Source organism: Zootoca vivipara, chromosome 8 (assembly GCF_963506605.1).
Source record: "Zootoca vivipara chromosome 8, rZooViv1.1, whole genome shotgun sequence".
Lineage (NCBI taxonomy): Eukaryota > Metazoa > Chordata > Lepidosauria > Squamata > Lacertidae > Zootoca > Zootoca vivipara.
This window is the reverse complement of record NC_083283.1, coordinates 31,915,247-31,937,914: the sequence shown is the minus strand read 5'-3', so window position 1 is coordinate 31,937,914 and position 22,668 is coordinate 31,915,247. Positions and strand designations below refer to the sequence as shown.

The following is a 22,668-nucleotide window of genomic DNA, read 5'->3' as shown; positions in this document are numbered from 1 at the left end:
TCCCATTCAACTCACAAAGGTTAGGGTGGAGGTGGTGGGGACATTGGAGAGGATTCAGCACACCAGCCCCACTTCCCATCTGCATGTTATCCCCCCACTTTTGAAGAACATCTGAACAGGGTGGTAGTAGCTGTAATATTCCTGGACAGGCATAGTCTGCCCATGATGATCCATGCTTTCTCAACCTCCTGACTGGATTAATGAAATATGGGTTCTAGAACATGACCAGCAAGCTGCAATTAGCCAAAATTCTAAATGCAGCAGCCAAGTGGAATTGCAAAAAAGATGTTCTGGTTGACCATTTGCATCCAATCCTAATTGGAGGTGCTGGTGCTTATCTGTAGAGTCCTAAAGATATGGGGTCTCAAACTGATGGCGTTATGGTATTTATCTAGTATTCTGCCCATGCCTTAAGATGGTCAGCTGAGGCTCTATTACAAAGTAACTTTGCAAAGGGAGGAAATTATGTGGCAACAAAGAAGAGAGCCTTCCCTGTGATGGTGCCCTGGTTGTAGAATACCCTCCTCATAGAGGTGTAGAATAATACTGGCACTGCCATTTGACATTTTAATCATTGGTTGTGCTTTTAGTCTGCTCTGTTTCTTTAATTGCTTTGAAATATCATTTATTGCTTTCTTTCTTCTTACTGCATTTTTTACGGTAGGTTAGTTTAGCCCCGCTGCTATCTGTAAGGATGAATATTTTAAAGAAAATATTTTAAATATTTTTTAAAAAACAACAACAAATAAAGCTATATATAGCTTAGTTCTTGGTTTAGCCAGGCTATGTAAAGGATTACTGTGAGCCATAAGCCCCCATCATGCATTTTACCTGATCATGTTCAAGCTCCCAGGAACTGCATATGGAGGCTTCTTCCTGCACACATCCATGCCTAACACAATATGTTAGTGAGATGTCATCAAGGATAGGTCTAGCCTTGTGAGTCTTTATTTTATACATTTATTAGTGTATATCCCATTGTTGCTGTTTTTCTGCAGTTGTTTTTATATAATTTTAAGTGTTTTAGGCAGACACAGAAAATATGCCTTAAAAGTACTAGTCAGAAATATGCATTATAATATATGTGAAATAATCCAAGTCTGATCATGATGATTCTCAAATGGAAGATGGAGAGCCTCCTTTAGACCTACTTCATTTGCATAAATGCAAAATGCTGCCCTATCAACCCAGAACTATTTTCAACCTATTAATGCAAATGATTACACAAACTGACAGGGCAATGAGAAAGTAATTCCAACAAATGTGTTTATTTGTTCAGTCAAAAGTACAACTGGTGTGATGTGCAATGCGACTAGGACATACATACATACATTATCAGTGTAGTATTTATTTAGATATCTCATCCCACCCAATCTGGAAACAATAACTATATCACTTATTTTTGAATATTAAACACTCTGCTGCCTTATGTCCCTTATGCCAACTGACTTCTCTTCCTGTGTTTTTGGAGTGATCTGACTCTGAAACACCCATGAATAATAAGACTGACTAAACCCTTCATTTTTACTACTCCAGTGGTAGTTTAAAACGGTGGGTTATGCATAACACAGCAGAAGTCTCTATGATACTTTCTAGGAACTTCCAAGGATCCCAGGCTGTTTTTCAAACATCTTTTTTCTTTCCCATGGATGAGCTATGTCTGAACAGTCATTGATGTGTACATAAAGAGACTTTGATAGAACCCACAAGAGCTACCAAGTTCTTAACAGCACAATCAAATATATGTCTACTCAGTCAGAAGTCCCCTTGACTTCAAGTGGGTATAGGATTGCAACCAACAGCTGCAATGACTGCAATGCATTTTTTACGGTAGGTTAAATGTAGCTTAGATATGCCTTGTGCCTAGATATGCCTAGAAATGTAGCTTAGATATGCCTTGTGCTGTTAGAGACACTAATATTAGAGACATAAATTGCTCACTTACCTGCAAATAACCCCCTCCATTCAGAATTGACATATATAGGGTGGAGTTACTTCTTAATACACACATACAGGTTTGCAGTCCTTACTCCTACCTGGAATTAAGTTCCATTGAAAACTCTAGGATTTCTGAAGAAAAGAACATAAGTTTGTACTGCATACCATTCAAATGTAGGAGAGACTTCTCCAGTGTCTCTGAATTGTAACATGGAATGTAGCCCTGAACTTTCATTCATGGAAATGCTTTACGTCCTTATGAATGAAGGACTGCCTTTGTAATGTAAGCCAGGTCTGTCTGTTGTGCTAGCCCTATGAAATCTAAAAGAAAAAACAACCACTAATTCATAATGTAATACATATTATTTTTTATCAATGTTACGATTATGGAATGATTAACTCAACAAAATAATTCACATGATAATTTGTGTTCATTCTTCTGACTTCTAAGTGTGGCTTCTAAAAAGCAACAATGGATTGTATCCATTGTTAGCCCTACTCAGAGTAGACAACATGGAAATAAACATGACTAACTTAGGTCCATTAATGGGTCTAACTCTATGCTGAGTAGGATTGGGTTGGATAAAACCCTATGGCTCTTAATTTTGAATTATCTGGGTTATTTGTGATGCATAGTTTTTCTTTTTATTTTATTGAATGTTGTTGCTGTATTTTTATTGTTTTTACTTAGTTTTTATTATATTAAGCAGTATCAAAAAATTATAAAATAAATAAATGTCCACATGAATAGATTCTGGCCACAGAAACACCTGGAGCCTTGGGGAGATATTTTCCTTGTAAACTGGCCCAAAGTATTTACATACTTGAAGCTGAGAATTCCAGAATAAGAACATCCTGATCTAAATATACAAATGAATTGATATTTATCGCATTCATGCAAATGTTAGAAATTATATCTATGTAACTGAATATAACTGATTAGTTAGGGCTCTTCAGATAGAGATGAGAATATAAGCACATGAAATAGATTTTTATCTCCTTTTTACATTTAATACAGTGCCATCTTCCTTGCAGTATATTATTATCTGGTATGGCATGCAGTATCTGACATAACTACAGAAAGATCCATAGTTATGATTATGTAATATTACCAAAGGGAGCTTACGTTGACTTTTAACAACATCCAGAAGAATCTACTGAGCCCATGAGAGCCACTGACTCAAGAAGCAAAGCAGAGAAACAATGTCTAGGAATAAGCAGTTAATTGGATGCAATTATACAAGAAGGGGTATGACAGCAGAACTTGTAGCCTGCACTCTGAGAGAGGAAAAAGAGGCAAGTAAACCAGCCAATATGACCCCACCCATTTGCCATCTCACACAGAGCCGCTTTCTTTTGTTTCCCTTAATGGACCATCACCCAAGCAATCACCTCATCAGGAAGCTAGCCTAACTTATATTTTAAGACGCTGGATCCAGGGGTTAGGAGGGCCTCTGCATACAGCCCCCTTCCCCATACCCAAAACTCATAACACTATGATCAACATTCTGCAGTTTAGTTTCAGTTACATTTTTCTTTCAAGCAAAATTGCTATACGCAGGAGCATATTATGCAAACTCTCATACATGATGGGAGTCTCCTAAAGGATTTTTTCTTCTTGTCAGCTGGAATATTACGGTATATACGCAGCTATCGGTTGTATATGACTAAAGATCTGAACAAAGTCAGCTTGAGAAAGTGAGATGCTTTTTGTCATTTTATCAATGTTTTCTTATACAGTTCAAAGGTGTTGGGTTTTTGTTTTTTTTACTATCTGTGATCTCTAATTTATGCAGACGATTTCTGCTCTCCCAGCACTTTCTACATGTTTGTCCAGTTTTGTCCCTGGCTAAAAATCTAAAAACTTCAGAGGCTGCCGCTGGAGCAGAACAAAGGAACAGGAATCAATTTCATTTTCTAAAAACAGCCCAAATCCTGAAGGTTGTGGTTCATTTGAAAACAGCATCTTGCCCATGACTTGTCCTTCCTGGATGTGTACTTTGCTTTCACTGAACTGCTTCTCTCCTCCTTGATAATCTTGTCTGGTAAACTTCCATTAATAGAAGTGGGAACAGAAAGACAAAAGGAAAAAGAACCAACAGAAAACCACAGGGTTTGTTTGAAATAATTTATCAAGCCACTGGCACAGTGACTTTACAAATTAATGGAAAGCAGCTGTGTGACTAGAGCAGGCATCCCCAAACTTCGGCCCTCCAGATGTTTTGGACTACAATTCCCATCATCCCTGACCACTGTGGCATTATTAGGCTATGGAACTCTATCTGGCAACTTCTGTAAATACCAGTTTTCATCAAATGCTGAAGACACACCTCTTTATCCTACTCAGTGGCACTTGAAGTGTATACATATATTTAATACACACCCTATGGATGTTATTTTAACTTGTTTCAAATTGTTTTTAATGTTGCATTTGAAGTTATTGTGACCCACATTGGGTTCTTAAGGTAAAAGGCCAATACGAAAGCATCATTATCATCTGTCCAGCGGCAGAGTGTTCCCTGCCTGCACCCGGGGTGCACATGTGTGCCCCTTTTGGAGTTTTCAGGTGTTACTAGGCTTCATTGCATCATGAGAAGACACTGATGGATCAAGCCAGTGACCCATCTAGTCCTCCTTCCTGTTCTCACAGTGGCCATCCAGATGCTTGTGGGAAGCCCTGCAACTTTAGTGCAACAGCACTTTACACTCCTTCAGTTTTCAGCAAGTAGAAATTAGAAACATACTTCCTCCAACAGTGGGAGCAGAATACAGGAATATCCTGGCCTATCAACTTTTACCAAGTTTTGCCTCAGTGCAACTGACTGAATAGTCCTGTTTACAGAAATCTGATGGAAAACCATAGCAAAATAATAAATAAAAGTGAAATGACAAGGCTAGGCGATGTCTCACATTCCTCGGTCTACCTCTCAATCACTTCACTGAGCTTTGTGTATGGTTTATGTATGAGTGCCCAAATTCTGCTATGATCTTTTGGAACCTTATTAAGTAATCATAGAAACAGCAAGATGGGAAGGATAAGGTCATTGCCTTTTATTTTAAGGGACAAATGACAAATAATACACATTCACCCTTCACAAATGATGCAGCACACATGTTCAACTGCTATTTTAAATGGTATTTCTAATGTTACTGTTGTTTTAATCTGGAATTTTAGCTCACTTATTTGTTTTTGTATATGTTCTGAGCTGATTTGTGAGGATAAATAACAACAACAACAAGCTATTAAATACATAAGTATGTTTTATACTTCAGTATTTGTCAGAATATTGAAGGGCAGCGCCAAATAATGCTCCAACTACTGCACAATTGCGCTCATTTCACACACTAGCAAAGTTATGCTTAAAATTCTACAAGGCAGGCTTAGGCAGTTTGTGGACCGAGAACTCCCAGAAGTGCAAGCTGGATTTTGAAGGGGCAGAGGAACCAGAGACAAAATAGCAAACATGCGCTGGATTATGGAAAAAGCTAGAGAGTTCCAGAAAAACGTCTACTTCTGCTTCATTGACTATGCAAATGCCTTTGACTGTATCGACCACAGAAAACCATGGCAAATTCTGCCTGATCACCTCATCTGTCTCCTGAGAAATCTCTATGTGGGACAAGAAGCTACAGTTAGAACTGGATATGGAACAACTGATTGGTTCAAAATTGAGAAAGGAGTACGACAAGGTTCTATATTGTCTCCCTGCTTATTTAACTTATATGCAGAATTCATCATGCGAAAGGCTGGACTAGATGAATCCCAAGCCGGAATTAAGATTGCCGGAAGAAGTATCAACAACCTCAGATATGCAGATAACACAACCTTGATGGCAGAAAGTGAGGAGGAATTAAAGAAGCTTTTAATGAGGGTGAAAGAGGAGAGCGCAAAATATGGTCTGAAGCTCAACATCAAAAAAACCAAGATCATGACCACTGGTCCCATCACCTCCTGGCAAATAGAAGGGGAAGAAATGGAGGCAGTGAGAGATTTTACTTTCTTGGGCTCCTTGATCACTGCAGATGGTAACAGCAGTCACGAAAAGCAATGACAAACCTAGACAACATCTTAAAAAGCAGAGACATCACCTTGCCAACAAAGGTCCGTATAGTTAAAGCTATGGTTTTCCCAGTAGTGATGTATGGAAGTGAGAGCTGGACCATAAAGAAGGCTGATCACTGAAGAATTGATGCTTGTGAATTATGGTGCTGGAGGAGACCCTTGAGAGTCCCATGGACTGCAAGAAGATCAAACCTATCCACTCTGAAGGAAATCAGCCCTGAGTGCTCACTGGAAGGACAGATAGTGAAGCTGAGGCTCCAATACTTTGGCCACCTCATGAGAAGAGAAGACTCCCTGGAAAAGACCCTGATGTTGGGAAAGATTGAGGGCACTAGGAGAAGGGGACGACAGAGGATGAGATGGTTGGACAGTGTTCCACAGTTTGCACCATGTGCTGACATTTTATAGAATGTCACATAGTAGAATCAAATATTATAGAGTAGCCAATGGAGAGTTTGTATCTGTGTTGTAACTTAAGCAGAAACTTCACATAATTCTCCACCAAACTGACCTTAACTAGTTTTTTGAATATAGGACACCTTTAAAATTGCACACCAGTTTCATTTGACTAAAAATACAACAGCAAGAATACAAAAATGAGGCTAGAGAGAGGCTGTATTTATATGGCAGCCCCCCCCCCAGTTCCACAACTTCCTCTGTTACATTCCAAATTATTTTTGAGATTTCATATGACAGCTGATCAGAAGGTCGGCGGTTCGAATCCCTGCAACGGGGTGAGCTCCCGTTGCTCGGTCCCAGCTCCTGCCCACCTAGCAGTTCGAAAGCACATCAAAGTGCAAGTTGATAAATAGGGACCGCTCCAGCGGGAAGGTGCTCCGTGCGCTGCTCTGGTTCGCCAGAAGCAGCTTTGTCATGCTGGCCACATGACCCGGAAGCTGTCTGCGGACAAACGCCGGCTCCCTCGGCCTACAGAGCGAGATGAGCGCCGCAACCCCAGAGTTGGACACGACTGGACCTGATGGTCAGGGACCCCTTTACCTTTGCCTAATGCAAGTTTAGTGTTCAATTCCATGTTATTTGTTTCCAGAAAAATCCATTTGCAAATAATATGACAGCCCTACCCACTATTAAACATGGTATGGGGGGTGGTATGGGGGTGGCAGTTAACAATCTGATTGAATATATAGATCCAGTTCTCCATTCCTGATATAGGACATTATAACTCCTACAGGTAAGATGCAGCACAAGCCTTAGTGTTAAATAAGCTATTTATATTATTTGCCATATAGTATATATTGATGGGGGGAAATACAGATTTAAGGAATCTGGTATCCTGGGATCAGTAATGGTTTGGTTATGGTCTAACAAACAGACTTAATGCAAACAAAATTAGGCTGTTATTGGCCAATAGGAAAGCTGTTGGTGATGCTACTCCATCCAAAATCAGGTTGTATTTGTGAGGCTGCTCTTCTTGGATTTAGGGTTGTTCTGACATGGGTAGGCAATGGCTGTGGCCAGGATCACCTTTGTATGCTTCAGCTGATGCACCAGTTATTCTGGAAATGGCAGAGCTGGTAAAATAAATATGGACAAATGGGTTTCTTGTGCATCATTCCATTCAGTAGTTTGGAATAGTGAGGAGGGAAAACCAGCTATTAAAGGCAGAAAAAAGCAGGGGGAAGCTGAATTAATGCAACCAAAATACATAAGAACTGTTGCCCAAAATATGAAGTATAATAAAGAAAACGATTCTTTAAATAAACATGATTTTTTTTTAAAAAAAATCCTTTTTAGTAACCAGTGAAGAAAAATGGCTTAAGGGAAGTGAGAAATTAAACAGGAGATAGTACTATTCATAATAAACTGTTATGATATCAAATATTGATTGAAAAGGCAGGGGACTAAAATAAGCCTTAAACTATTTACAGTTTGAAAAGCACATTGACAGACAGGCATTGTCTTGCACCTATCTCTGATATGCACGCCTTTCCCACTTAGCAACAGATGATTACGTTGTCATGCCAATACAATCTATCATCTTAACCTGCTCTCATCTGCACCTCACCGCTTATCTTGGATAATCGCAAATAGTCAGTGCAAACCTGTGATTTATTTCATGGGGAAAGCATTGGGTTCCCATATGCGAAGGTAGAGGGAAACAGAATGAAGAGCGTTGGAGTTCTCGGGAGTTGTTAGGACAAGGGAGAAGACAGTTGCATGTTGGTTGGATATGAGCTCTGTGACTTAACAGTAGCAAATCTAGAGGTTTCTAATGCAAATTGCATTCCATATCATGCATACAATGACATGTGTAACATACATGCTTCTAGTGAGATGTTCTGGAAACCTGCTAAGATTCAACACATTACTAAAAAAAAGTGCTCATAGGAAAGTCAATTGGACCTACTACACCAAAGAAGTATAGTTAAGTACCGAGCTGCAAGTGGTGACCAACAGTGAGGTATGTTTATATGTGGGATGAATTTCAGAAAATGATAAAAGCAACTAAGAGACTAACAAATTTATTATGCAAAAGATTTTGTTGGGCTACAGCCCACTACACTGGATCTTCATTTGCAGGTATATAGACATTGGGGCAGGTGGGGCGGTGGCCTGTGGAATTTCAAACTGTGATGTCAAAGGGAAATGAAATGCAAAACTTACAGACAATGGCAATGCAATTGCAGCCAGAATGCATGCAAAATATATACAGTACAGTAACCCTTTAAAACAGGATATATAGGTGATAAAGCAATCAATTTGGCTGAGTCAACACTGTGCCTATTTTGCAGGTAGCAAGGTTGCCTTACATGTGAGGGGAAACATGCATCAAGGTACAGTCATATTTACTACTTTGATAACCTCAGGCTGTGAAGCTGTTTATAAACTTGTAAAATAAATTAGTAAGAGTTCCTTGCATTTCAGTGCATTTCAGAGGGATTGTAATTCTATGTGCTTTTAGTATGCAAGCCTAGAATTAGGATATTTTAAAGTCCAGGCCTATAAGTGTTTACGCAGAAGTTACTCTAGTTAAAATCAAGAGAGTTTATTCCCAGGAAATGTGCTGAGCATTAGAAGCAAAAGGAGGGAGACTATGTGCATCTTTGAATGGTGTTTGTGTGAAGAGTATTACTCACAAAACCATTGCATAATTGCTAAAATGAAAAGGGGTGGGATTCAGACCTGTCTGAAAAATCACTCTCTCCTAATTTTGGAGCTCTGTCTCTCCCAATGTTCTCCATTGAACCTTCGATACAGCCCTGTGGTGTACTGGTGAGAGTGTTGGACAAAGACAGAGTCCTAGTCCCCAATCATCCAGGAAGCTCACTGGGTGACCTTGGGCCAATTGCTGCCTCTCAGTGTAAACTACCTCACAGGATTGTTGTAAGAATAACACGGGGAGAGGGAGAACAGCAGCATTCTTACTATTTCACATGAAAGAAAAGAAAAGAAGTTATGGGGTTAAACTCTGATGGTCTCTGCAGGATTGCCACAGTGATCTTAGTAAACCTAGATTAATTGCATGTTCTCCTGTTATGTATGTAATTTATTTTATTTACATTTAAATAATGCCTTTCCTCCAAGGAGCTAAAGGGGACATACATGGGTTCCCAGCCTGGCTTTTAGCCTTGGAACAACTCTGTGAGGCAGGTTGAACTGAGAGGCAGTGATTCACCCAAGGTCACTCAGTGAGCTTAATGGCTGAGCAAGGACTTGAAGCTGATCTCCCAGTTCCCAGTCCAACAGTGTAAGCCAGGAATTGCCAGCCTTTTGCAAACTGAGGAAACGCTGTGGGCACCACACACACACCACAACCAAGCACATACCACAACACTTTATTCTTTCAAGCTTAATTTCAGCAGGGGAGAAAGGGACTCTGTTGGCTAATGGGCATCTGGTTGGGTAGCCCTGCTCTAACCACTAAGAGAGACTGCCTCTTTCCGTGTGGGTTGATAAACACACACACACACACACACACACACACAATATTTATTGAAAGGTTTTCACACAGGGGAAAACAACGTTTCTAGCCGCATATTGTGAGAAACACTGACAGCAACTCAGCTGCCAAACAATGTGTAAACAAAGCGGCCCCAACCGGGAAAAAACAGAGAAGCGAAAACCGATGTGCTGGGTAATGTGTGTAGAGGCCTCTTCTTGACGACTGGAAGAAAGATGACGGCAAGACACGTGTCCATGTGCTTTAAAGCCCTTTCTCTTTCTGAGTACTCTACGCGTTTCGGCTGGCATGTGGGGGGGGGAAAGCATCCTGGGGCTGAGCTCTGTTCATCAGAGATGGGGTAGCCACCAGCCTCGGAACAATTCAAGGGGGCGGGGCGGGGGCTGGGTACAGTTAGGTAACCTGGAGAAAACTAGGTACCTCCACCCCACACAGCTCCCCTCTGCCCCTGTCAAAAGCAAGTGAAATCAAGCTGGTGTCTGTCTTTGGGTGAATGGATCCCTTGTGTTTTACAGGCAGCCGGGACGAAGGGGCGAGAGAGCCTTTCCCGCTTTGGGGATGTGACTGTTGCACCCCAGAAGAGCAGATCGCGCTAACGTGTGCATGCACAGAGGGTGTGTGTGTGAGAGAGAGAGAGCGTGTCGGTTTCCCCACGCTGTGCTGAAACGGCTGCCGCTCGCTTTGCATGGCGCATCCACACACACACACACACACACACACACACACACACACACACACACACACAACGCTCAGGAGCGGCGGCGGCCACCAGCCGCCCCATCACATGCGAGCGAAGGGGAGATTACGGTGGGGCTGGAGGAGCGATTCCTTGGCTCCCTCCTCCTGCAATCCTCCAGCGCTCGCAGCACGGACGGACAGCGAGTGAACGAGCGAGGATGGCTTCCCCCTTGCTTTGCCTTCTCCAGCCTCCTCCTCCTCCACCACCAGCTCCTTTCCCTCCTCCTCCTTCTCCATCCCAGAGGAGATGGTGATTCGGAGGCAGGAATACGGAGCAAGGGGGGGAAATCATCAGCGAGGGGCAAGAGAGAGGGGGGAAGAAACACACACACACACACCCCTCCCAAACCAAAACAAACCCCCCTCTCCCTCTCTCGCCTCTGCCACCGCGGATTGTCAACAGATCATTTGCAAAGGAAACCTGAGAGCAACCCCCTCTGGAAAGGCAGCAGGGGATTCCGGAGCCTTTGTGCTTTCCCTCGCCAGTGTTTATGCTGAGCGTGGTCTGTCTCAGGAAGGTAAGCGGGAAAGGGGAGGAGGGGGTGCCTTTCTGCCTCATTGTGGAGTCTGGAAAGAAAAGAAAGCGAAAAAAAGACTCGCTCGTGAATCATCCTCGCTCCCGGTAGTGGAGGTTGGAGACTGACATATGGCTCCAAGTGGACTCAGAGGGCAGGGAGATGCTTTTAAAAATATTTGTAAGCAAGGGGGTGGGGTAGGGTGGGCTCTCTTGGTTAATGAGCAGAAAAAAGTGGTGGTTGTGGGGGTTTTTGGAGGCGGGGAAGAGGGAGGCTGTTCCCATGTACAGAAACTGGGGTGTTTTTTTATGAATAACCCACATGCCTCCTGAATGACTGCTTGTGGATGGATTGAAGCGATTTTGTAATGTAATGTGCACACTTGGACAAACTGTGGAGTGCATGTTCATTATGCTTCTTGAGCTGTCAAAAACAGAGGAGAGCAGCCCCTCGTAGACAGCAGAGGATCATACTGAAACACACATTGCACTTTCCTTCCCCCCCCCCCCATGGCTTGACTGGAGTAACCTGATGATAGCCTGAAAAGCTTGAATTTTAAAAAGACAGATTGGCTTCTTCCTCCACCCCCTCCTTTAAACCAAGGTGGTTTTTGAAACAGTCATAAAGGTGTTAGGTATATTCAAACACATAGTTATACAGTTGTGTAGTGGAGGTTTTGTGAGTTGGGGCTTTTTTTAAGAGAAGGTGTGCATGCTCACCTGTGCAATGGGGCATCTTTTATATAAACAATATCAAAGCTGTCAAGCAGCTTGATATATTTAAACACTGGGTACAAGTAAGTCTGTGCATACAGCTTATGTACGTACTGTCCATATTTATAGCACCTCCTGGACTTCATTCAAATTAAGTTACATAATGATTAAGATAAAAATAAACAATGCATTTACAGTTTCTTGAATATTTTAACTTGCCACCCAAACTCCAGCTGCCACATCAGTGCTGAAATGAATGAATTTTGGCGGTTGCTTGTTCCCCCACCACCTCTGAAGGCAGCCCTTAACATTGCCAAGAGTCAGTCAGGTCACTTTGCAAACAAACAGCCATCAAGCCCTTACCACTAAGAGAAACAGATTTCAGTCAATAATCCTATCCTGTAATGCTGAAAAGCTGCCAGGGTCGGTTTAAAAGGAGGAGAATAGCAGCAGAGCTGGGCAGGCGCCTTAAGGGTGAGACCTGCTGGATACTCAAGAGAGCTTTGCTGCTAAAACAGGCAGACTTTGCTCAAGTTTGTCAGGCTCCTCTGACTTCCAGCTCACCGTCACGCAAAGCAAAGGGGGGCGGTCTGCCCTGAACTCCTGCTCAAAACATGGCCCAATTTCTTGACCCTAGTTTGTTGATTGCTGATTTCAGAGACAGCAAAATCAAACCACATGATTAGCTAATGATGATTGTAAGGTTGGTGTGATTCTACCTCAATGACTTTTTTTAAACTGACGAATTTGGAAAAGATTTTTATCAGAACAGTGAGGCGTGCAGCCTGAGCATAGTTGGGGGGGGCACGGAGGGGCAGATGCCCCTCAATTAATAAAAATAAATATAAATACATAGCAAAACGAGGTTCTGCACCCCTAACAAAAGGCCTGCCCCCCAACAAAAATCCTGGCTACACCCATGGCATACAGCCCAAACATTATTATACCAAACGAATCCAATTTCTCCTTAAGCTGTTCCCTGCCTTCCTCATGCTGTTGCTTGTTTTCAGCAGCCTTATTCAATGCACTAAGGGCACCAGTCTTCCTCTGTTTGAGGGGGGTTGTTCTCACGTACAGTACAACCTGAACTTTCTTCTGCCTTATTCTCCAAAAAGAAAGTTAAGTGTCTCACCATCCACATGGTGATGCTATACAAGAGGGTTGCACCTCTAAGCATCTCTCCATTAGTTTAAACATCTTTTAGTTTGATGGTGCGTTCATGATGCCTGTGCGTTCATGATGCCCGTGCATGCATTTATTTATGCTTGCACTGTTTTTAAAAGTTTAACATCTTGCAGTTGGAATTCAAAAGCAAGGAGGGAGAAACAGATTTAAAGGGACCTCTTATTTGCTTCCAACTATGCTTGTACTTCCTGGTGTGTTTCTTAATTTTCATACTGAGTTTCTTAGAGTGCATCCATCCCTGGGGTAATAATATTTTACAAACTTTTTTAGCCAGGAACTATTCAACATTCTCCTTTATCTTTTCTTCATTAGGAAAGAATACTTTAAAAATGTCTGTAGAGCTCGCTGTAACATGAACCTATTGCATCAGACAGAGGTTGTAGTTCTCTTTTGGATGTTAAGCTACAGATACCTTGAGAGATTTCTTAATAATGTATTCCTTATACCTAATAACATAGAAGATGCTTTGGATTAGGGACTCTACTATTTTAACTTTTTTAAAACAATACTATGCTCAGCAGACATAGCAGTGACTCTCTCTTATGCATGTGCATGCAGTAAAGTGTTGCAGTTAATGTATTGGTTATTACATCCAAATATGCTTGTATTTGTGGTGTTTTGGCTTGGAATCTACATCACATGCCATCAACCCACATCTTTCAGGTGATGACACTTTGCCCTTATCTTTAAAAGTCACAGAATTGAAAATAACCAGTTGATTCAGAAAGCCATATAGAGGTATTACTGGCTTGACTGAGTAGAACATCTGCAGCTTCAATGCTTAGAAATTTGAGTAGGAAAGATCCACCAATAATAACTGTTATTAATCTCTTGTTCTCCCATGTGGGTTTGGCATTATAGCAGAATAAATATTAATTCTTCATGGCCAATGACATTTATCCTTCTAGTTTGTGCTTGGCATAGTGAGATAACACCATTAAAACTTGTTGCATTTGTAGTGCGAAATATAGAAAACATCTTAGCTTGTTGCACTTTTGTTCTTGTTGCTGGTATCTACATTACTTTATTGTATGTGCTGTCTATACAGGGCCTAAGAATACTGTAAGATAGTTTTTCATGAGAAAATAATATTGGGTTGGTGTTAAGGATTCTTAAAAATACTATAGACAAATATACATCACTATATGTATGAGGAATAGATATATAAAGACCTTAAACCTAGAATGAGCACTAAGTGTTTGTAGAGCTTTTGTTTTCTTCTGTATGGTGCTGTAAAAAACAAACAAACACGTGTGTGTGTGTGTGTGCACATAATGATACACATTATATACTAAAAGCGAAATTATTTAACCACATGTGAAACCTTTTGTAGTCATAACAAAGAGGGTATAAGCATGCTTGCTGGAATCCCAAGTTTTTCAGAAGTGCAAACATCTTTGGAAGTACACACATAAGAAAGGGACTGAAAACAGTCCACTGAGGGTTAAGCATGCTCCGTGGGTATTAAATGCTGACTAACTATAGGGGGGAAATAGATAACTAGGCTGTGTGTGTAATGGTGTATCCTGGAAAAAGACATAGATGGTTGGCCGGAAACCTAAATCCAAGCATTCCGCACTGAAACATAATCTTGCAGATTCCACTTATGGATACTCATAATAAACAAATCATCTCATCTGCCCGTAATATATATTGGGCTAATTTAACATTGATTTACTATTACTAATAATAATGATTGCACAATAATATTTTTTCTGATATTTGGAAGACTGCAGTTGAAATGAAAAGTCCCTTGGCATTAGTTGTGGGTATAGATATGATATGGTTTGCTGATGATAACTGGGCCGTTTTAAGCTTCTGGAACTTAATCACATTCCACATTTAAGAGCCAAGGGACTTAAAGGTCACTCTTAGACTAAACCTTCCTTCTCTGCTCTTGCTATTAAACCTGACAGGTACTTTCAAACTGCTATAGCTGTGCTTGCCCATACACAGTTATGGAGCTGAGTAGTTAACTGGATGGCTGCAGAAAAGACAATGGATTCTGTGGGGTTCATGGTCTTCTAAACTGATAAGAAATGATACAACTGGACAGTCCACTTACACAGAGGACCCCCCTTTTTAGCACAAATACTTTTTGTCAGGCTTGCTCAGGCCCCTTATGCCAAATCACTTCACGCTTCCATTGGAAGAAAATAACATGTTTATCACTTGTACACTTGCGTTTGAGTAGTGGGTTCAGGAAAATGTGCTCTGCTGCGTCATGAAGAATGAAGCTTAGAGCAGGGGTGGAGAACCTATGGCTGTCCTAGGTGTTTTTCGACTACAACTTTGCTAGCTTGGGCTGATAGGATTGGGGTCCAACAGCATCTAGCGGCCAAGTCCCCCAGCCTTGTCCTTGGGTCTTTATAACAACTTTATTGGAAAAGGATTTGAAGTGCAGCTGGCATAAGTATAAAGTGAAGCAACACTTTTCAATGCAAAGAAGAAAATGCATACATAGTAGTATTGCAACTGGAAAAATAGTCACGAGGAAGAGGAAAATGACCCAGGCAATAGCCTCAATGTGATGTATCCATTGTGGACCACACTCCTTCCAACTGTGCTGGTAGACTGACAAGCCAACCCTGTGTATACTTATTTAGAAGTAAGTGCCAGTATGCTTAGTGGCGCTTAGTTGTAAGTAAGAGTGCAAATATTCTTTGCATATAGAATATTAATACTTTGAGGAGAAAGCTAGCACAGAAGACTTGTCACTGATGTTTTGGTTTTGAATGAGCAGGTTGCTTTAAAAACTACAGAACATTTAATTTTACCCCCTACTCCATGCCCTGCAGTCTGTGCTTCAGTTGTGGCTGTGTTCTGTCTCTAAAGTTTTGACATAAATTATATACATTTTTGACAAATCAATTTTTAAATGGCATATTTAATATATACAAGGGGCTCCTGCTACTGCTAGCTCCACTCACCAACCAGCACAAAGTAATTGGGGAACTCTGGTAAAATCCTTCCCTCTGATTAGCACCAATACCAGTCAGTCACCAAAGAGTTCTCCCTACCCACCCCTTCACTCTGCCATTTTCCTTATATGGAAAGCTTGGAGGGAAATGTTTCCATTTTTGTAACATTATCACCAGTGTTGTTGTTTTTCAATTTCCAACTCCCCATAGTACTTCAGAGGTCCCTGCTTTGGTTCAAGATACTTCAGAAAGATCCTGATTCATTTTGGATGAGCCCAAAATCTGTTCAAAGTTGGCTGCTTCAGTTCTGGATTTATCCAAAGTCAGTGCACACCCTTAATATATAACATAATTCACCATCTACAGTATGTAGTGCGACAGTATGTAGATGGTGCTGTTAGAATGAGCAGGAATGAGAGGCCTGTGCCCCAAGGAGCTTACAATACAGTAACTTTGCCCTTAGTAATATTTAACACATTTGACTCCAAAAAGTACGATCTTCCATAATGTTTTATGTCAGCTGAGGGAGAAATAAGTAATGCTGAAGAGGGGTGTACTAGAAGCGATTTTTGGGAAGGTAGACCACAGTTGTCAGATGAAAAGACAAGTATTAGTAATGAGCTGTGACAAAGAACCAGTTAGCCAAGCAGCAAAATATCATTCTACAGCTTTACAAAGCATGACTCATTGTTATGACAGCATCTGAAACTAGATTACAGTACATCAAATAAACTAAAAGTAGAAAGATGCCATAGGAGCCTTTACCGACAGAATGAGAAAATAATTTAAAATCTATAAACTCAAGGAAACGTATTTTCAAATTACACAGAAGGGCAATCATAAATGAGAGAGTGGTTGGAGCAAGGAATAACATTCTTGCTGTTTTTGAGTCCTGTGACATTTATTTTCTCAAGTGATGTTGTCAAGGGTCAGGAATGAATGAGTGAAGATCAATATTATAGAATTATGTTCTCTGTATACTTAGATGCTTTGATTTGACAGATTTTCTGTTTGCCATAAAAGGTTGTCACAAATGAGTTACATAGTGATGCAGAATACTAAAGGTGTGTACTGGCCTCAAGATTCAGCTTGTATCTTTAGTTTTGGAAAACAGACTGATCAGAGGTGCTAAGTGTCTTACTAATTTGACCCATTACTGGGGGCTCAATTATATCAAAAACCAAGTCCCCTCCCCTGTTCACTATATATACACACAGAGAGAAAGAGAGAGAGAGAGATAAAAACAAATCATGTATATATGTGTGTGTGCTTTTCACACAATGGTTAAAATTTGCAGGGAAAGCAAATCTCTAGAATCTCTATAACCCCTGCCAAATTGTGGGCAAATACATTCATTGACTTCGATGCGGGAGAACACATTTTCTGCCAGAATTTGTTGCAATTAGGCTTGGTCACCTTTTCTTGGGGGATGAAAGCTACCAAATTTCAGAATGATAAATGAATTGATCTCCTACAAGGGCAGACTTTACTGCTTTGGGTGGGTGCAATAGGAACCATAAGAGGTGGGAGTACCAAAAAGAGTACGGGTCCATGGTTCTCCAGGAAATATTGGGGTATGGGAAATATCACTAGCGCGCACCAGAGATTTTGGGGAAAACAGTCTCTTCTTCTGGGGACTTACAGTGACTTGCATTGGAGGTGAGGCAAAACCATAATAGTTCCCAAAGAAAGACTGTTGTAAAAAAAAATGGCACCACCACCCCATAAGCACCCTGTTACCCTAAGGTTTGTTCATGAGAGGTGGACTTTTGCCAGCCAACATGGAATTTTGGAGATACAGCTTCTCCCTAGAAGAAGGAAACCTTTCAATTTACTTGCCCAGGGGAAGGCATAAAAGGTAAAGGGACCCCTGACCATTAGGTCCAGTCGTGACCGACTCTGGGGTTGCGCGCTCATCTCGCATTATTGGCCGAGGGAGCCGGCGTATAGCTTCCAGGTCATGTGGCCAGCATGACAAAGCCGCTTCTGGCAAACAAGAGCAGCACATGGAAACGCCATTTACCTTCCCGCTGTAGCGGTTCCTATTTATCTACTTGCATTTTGACGTGCTTTCGAACTGCTAGGTTGGCAGGAGCTGGGACCAAGCAACAGGAGCTCACCCCCGTCACAGGGATTCGAACTGCCGACCTTCTGATCAGCAAGCCCTAGGCTCAGTGGTTTAACCACAGCGCCACCTGGGAAGGCATAGATCCGCATAAAAAACAAACTCAATTTTAATCCTGAACCCAAATTCCACACCCAAATCACTGTGACAGGAGTGCCCTCGGAAAATAATTCAATGTGATTAAAACTAGATCTGTCCATCAAAATAGTACACACACCACACACACCTCTCTCCCACATTCTCTTGAGATCTATCCAGTGTGGTTTTATTTCTGTGTGGTGGAGTTGGCTGTGAGGGTTGGGAACAGTCATCTGGTTTTTTGGACAGCTGAGGCCACAGAGTAACTCATGTTCTGACTCAATATGTCCTATTAATAGCATGGTCCAACATGGGAACCTTCCCTGAATCACCATGTTTTACCTTGCACTTCAGGGTAGATGCGGAGCTGATGGATAAATTCTTTAAAAAATGAAAAGCCAGAACCTTTGTGACTTATGACTTTGCCATTATTGCAGGTGATGATAAAGCTGCTAACAATATTTGTATTTGATGGCTCACTGCAAAGAAGATAAGTGAGTTTTGCAATATCGCTTTCTCCATCTGTTCTCACAAGTGCAAATAAATTATCTATTATTCTGAAAAGAAATATTAGATAAATGTGATTTAAAGCAATTTCCTTGTCATTATTGATTAAGGGCAATCCGTGCTAGTCTTCAGAGGAATGGAATTTATTTCTTCACATAATGAAACAGAAAAGGCTTGTCATAGTAAAAGAAACATAATTATTTCCTAATTTGTGTGTTTCAAAACAACTTGGCACTCTTTTGTGTGGACAAGTAAAATAATTTTGCCCAAGGTTCTTTAAACTAACTGATATTAGCCAAACATTTGTAATAGGTGTGTATTTCAAAGACAAAAAACAAGGAATATCTGTGAGTTTATTCCTCTAATTTTATGCCTTCTGAAAAAGAGGACCTTCCAAATTAGCCATTTATACCAAAGGAATATGGGGACACGTGTCTGAGAGTGCATGCACGCAATACAAGAATGGGTCTTTTTTTGCAGTGGCTCCCCATTTGTGGAATGCTGCCCACATGGAGGTGTGCCTGGCGCCATCACTAAATATCTTTAGATGCAGGGCAAAAACAGCGCAAGGGGCTTTGTCAGTGATATGCTCAGCAAAGCACCAAGCATAGAGTTTGCAGAGATGTTTTCTGCAGGGATTGACTGCATGATCAGGTTCCCTGTGGCAACCTTTGTGCAGCCAGTCCAGCAGGATTGAATTTGCTGCCCCCATCTTATGGTGGTGAGTTCAGCCCTGCTTTCTGCAGGGAATGGTGATGCTATCATAGGGAACTGCAGTTGTGCAATGCAAACACACACACACACACACACAGAAATTCCACAGAGCCTTTGCAAACAAACAATTCACCAAAGGACTGTATGGAAAGCTTTTGACTTTAGAAATACTGGTTGCAGTGGGTAGGGGAAAGTTGCAAAATTTTACCAGTGCTGCTGATTATTTTCCCAACTAAATATGGTACAGTAGAGCTTAAATATCAATCCAGTAATGCAAACCTTGTAGTGGAAGGAACACGCCCACAGAACTTCGTTCCCCATTAGTATTGGATTAATGAACCATGAAATTGAGAACTTCCAACTTGCCATTCATGATGTGTTCTCAGCTGGGGCTACTATAACATTCTACAGCGACCGTAAAATTTATGTAGCATCCATAAGCACATAAGCATGCTACCAAAGGTGGAACCTCGTGTGAAACCACCTGCCTTCATTGCAGCATTGTAAATTGCTACAATATTTTACAGTATCCTAAGCCATGCCTTTATTTTTCTTTCAGCTTCAGAAATGGAGCGCCCTATTTGAAGAGGACCCAACCTGACCCAACCTTACTTGTGCTTCTTCTCTAAAGACTCTGGCGTTGCTGCTGCTTCCTTGTCAGGATGGCCGAAAGGGCTCCTCCAGGGATAAACAAAAAATCTTCAAGGTCTACCCAGTCCCTTCCACCAGAACCAGTGGAAATAATCCGGAGCAAAGCATGTTCAAGGAGAGTCAAAATCAACGTAGGGGGGCTCAACCATGAAGTTCTATGGAGGACTTTAGATAGACTTCCACGAACACGTTTAGGGAAGCTTAGAGACTGCAATACAAATGAATGCTTACTAGAAGTATGTGATGACTATAATCTCAGTGAGAATGAATATTTCTTTGATAGACACCCGGGTGCTTTCACCTCCATTTTGAATTTCTACAGGACGGGGAAGCTACACATGATGGAGGAAATGTGTGCCCTTTCTTTTGGCCAAGAGCTAGACTACTGGGGGATTGATGAGATATACTTAGAATCTTGTTGCCAGGCAAGATACCATCAGAAGAAAGAGCAAATGAATGAAGAGCTAAGGAGAGAGGCAGAGACACTGAGAGAAAGAGAAGGGGAAGAGTTTGACAATGCCTGCTGCCCAGAGAAAAGGAAAAAACTATGGGACTTGCTGGAGAAACCCAACTCATCAGTTGCTGCAAAGGTAGGATAATGGATGGTGGTTAAAGAGTCACCAAAAATGTTTAGAATATTTGCTTATGTTACATGTTATGTCCTGATAACATTCACAAGAAACTTTATGGTAATTATTTTAGGTGGTTTTTTTAAAATATAAAAAATAACAACCCTACAGCCTAATATAGGCTTAGCTTGTGAGTTTTCCTGTTTTTTCATCTGTGGGAGAAATCCAAAGGTGAGTCTCATGTGCGGTGAGTCTCATGTGCTCTGGTGTACTTTTGAGACTCTCTGTTCCAACTGATTTTCTCCATAATTTATGCCAGGCTACCTCCTAAAGGACCTCAGGAAGTTTCCTTCCATGCAGTGTAAGCAATTGTGATCTATTAAAGAAAAGGGGATCTTGCCTTGTATGGGTCTATGGGGAACTGGATCCTGGTAGTATTCATTGGTCAAACTAATGCTCAGTGCCTAAGAATGCTTTTGGGTGTGTGTGTGTGTGTGTTAGAAATACTGCAATCTTATGCACACTTACCTGGGAGTAAATCCCACTGAACATAGTAGGGCTTACTTCCACATAAATGTGCATAAGTTTGCTTTGTTCTTTCTCATTTTTTCCCTTGGGTGCTGAGTGGAATGTAGGGTGCAGTTTATATGTAATTATGCATCACCAAGCTATTTCTGAGATATTAACAGAACAATCCTATAGATGCCTATGCAGAAGTAAGTTCTATTGGTGTCTGTGAGGCTTACTCCTGAATAAGTAGGTATAGGATTGCAGACTAATTGGCAAAGTGCCATTGAAGAAATGGCAATTTTTGAAAATGAAGACTAACCATTTATTGTCAGAATGTAACTTATGATTCCCACTACTCTTGACTACACATTCCATAGAAGAATCGGGAATTTCTTTCTTTTTTTGTATTTGTCTCTTAGTTGCTAAGTTTGTCTCAGCTGCTAATTTTAAATTTCATATGCCTACGCATGAACTAGCACCTATTTCCACCTAGGCTGCTTTTTGGAATGTCTTCTGCCAAACTGGCTTTAGTTAGTGGGCGCAATGCTTATATAATCTATGTGTGAAAGACATACCGTAAATATATTATGGTTGATTTGTGTGTGGAAATAAACAAAAACTGGATATTTTCCTTATATGGGGAAGGATTGAACATTAAATCTTGGGTGTGTGAATCAATACTCCTCTCTTTTTTGCTTTTTCTGTAGCATTTGGAGAGGAGGGCTCACAGATCTCCTCCATTATATGAGATGCATGAGTTCCAGATATGCAGACAAACCCCCACACAATGCATGATGGGGAAAATGCAGAAGGCTCCATTTTGGCTGTTTTGGGGAAACTGTGAATAAACAAAACAAGGGTCCACAAGTTACTTTCCTTGCCCATTCCCTACCCTGCCCCTCAGCAAGATGGTAGTGGCTTGAATCCTGACACATTTTGAGTGTAAGGATGGGGGACAATTTTTATCACTGTCTCCCATGGCTGCCAAAAATCCCAGGAGAGCAAGGGAGGTAGTGTAGTGGCAATGGTGAAATCAGCAACAACTGCCTGTCCCACCTTACTCCTCCGCTCCCAGCAGGAGCTTCCACTGGATCAAATGCCCTTTGATGAACAGAAGGGTAACTCAGGATCCAAGCCAATTCCTGAATCCACTCAAAGATTAGTCATGTATTTGATAAAATTTTACTACAAAAAATGTTAGGGAATATGCCTAACGAAAGCTGCACAGTGATGAAATTGCCATATATTCTGATAGCAGTTCAAAATGCTGTATAAAAGTAGACCTACAGGCTTTAATGCAATTGCCCCGCACTATATGAGTTCAGGCTGCTGTGTTTCTCTCAAATGGGTAAGCCGCCGTTCTGGCCCAAAAATATTTCCAAATCCTATTTCATGACTTAATTTAATTTATACATATGTAAGAAAGCACTCCTCATATTAGAATATATTATGGCTCTTCTTTAAAGCTCTTATGAAGCTCGCATTCTGCCCCTCTGTAGTACAATATCTCCATGCACCT

The 22,668-nt window shown here is 41.1% G+C and overlaps 1 protein-coding gene across 1 annotated transcript; it reads left to right on the top strand.

The window, feature by feature from the left end:
- Positions 1-11,072: 11,072 nt before the first annotated feature.
- LOC118090236 (potassium voltage-gated channel subfamily B member 2) lies at positions 11,073-22,384 on the top strand. The gene is made up of 2 exons (XM_035125679.2): positions 11,073-11,179; positions 19,979-22,384. Exon 2 carries the CDS (start codon positions 20,082-20,084, stop codon positions 20,667-20,669), a length of 588 nt encoding a protein of 195 aa, XP_034981570.2. The 5' UTR covers positions 11,073-11,179; positions 19,979-20,081; the 3' UTR covers positions 20,670-22,384.
- Positions 22,385-22,668: the final 284 nt, after the last annotated feature.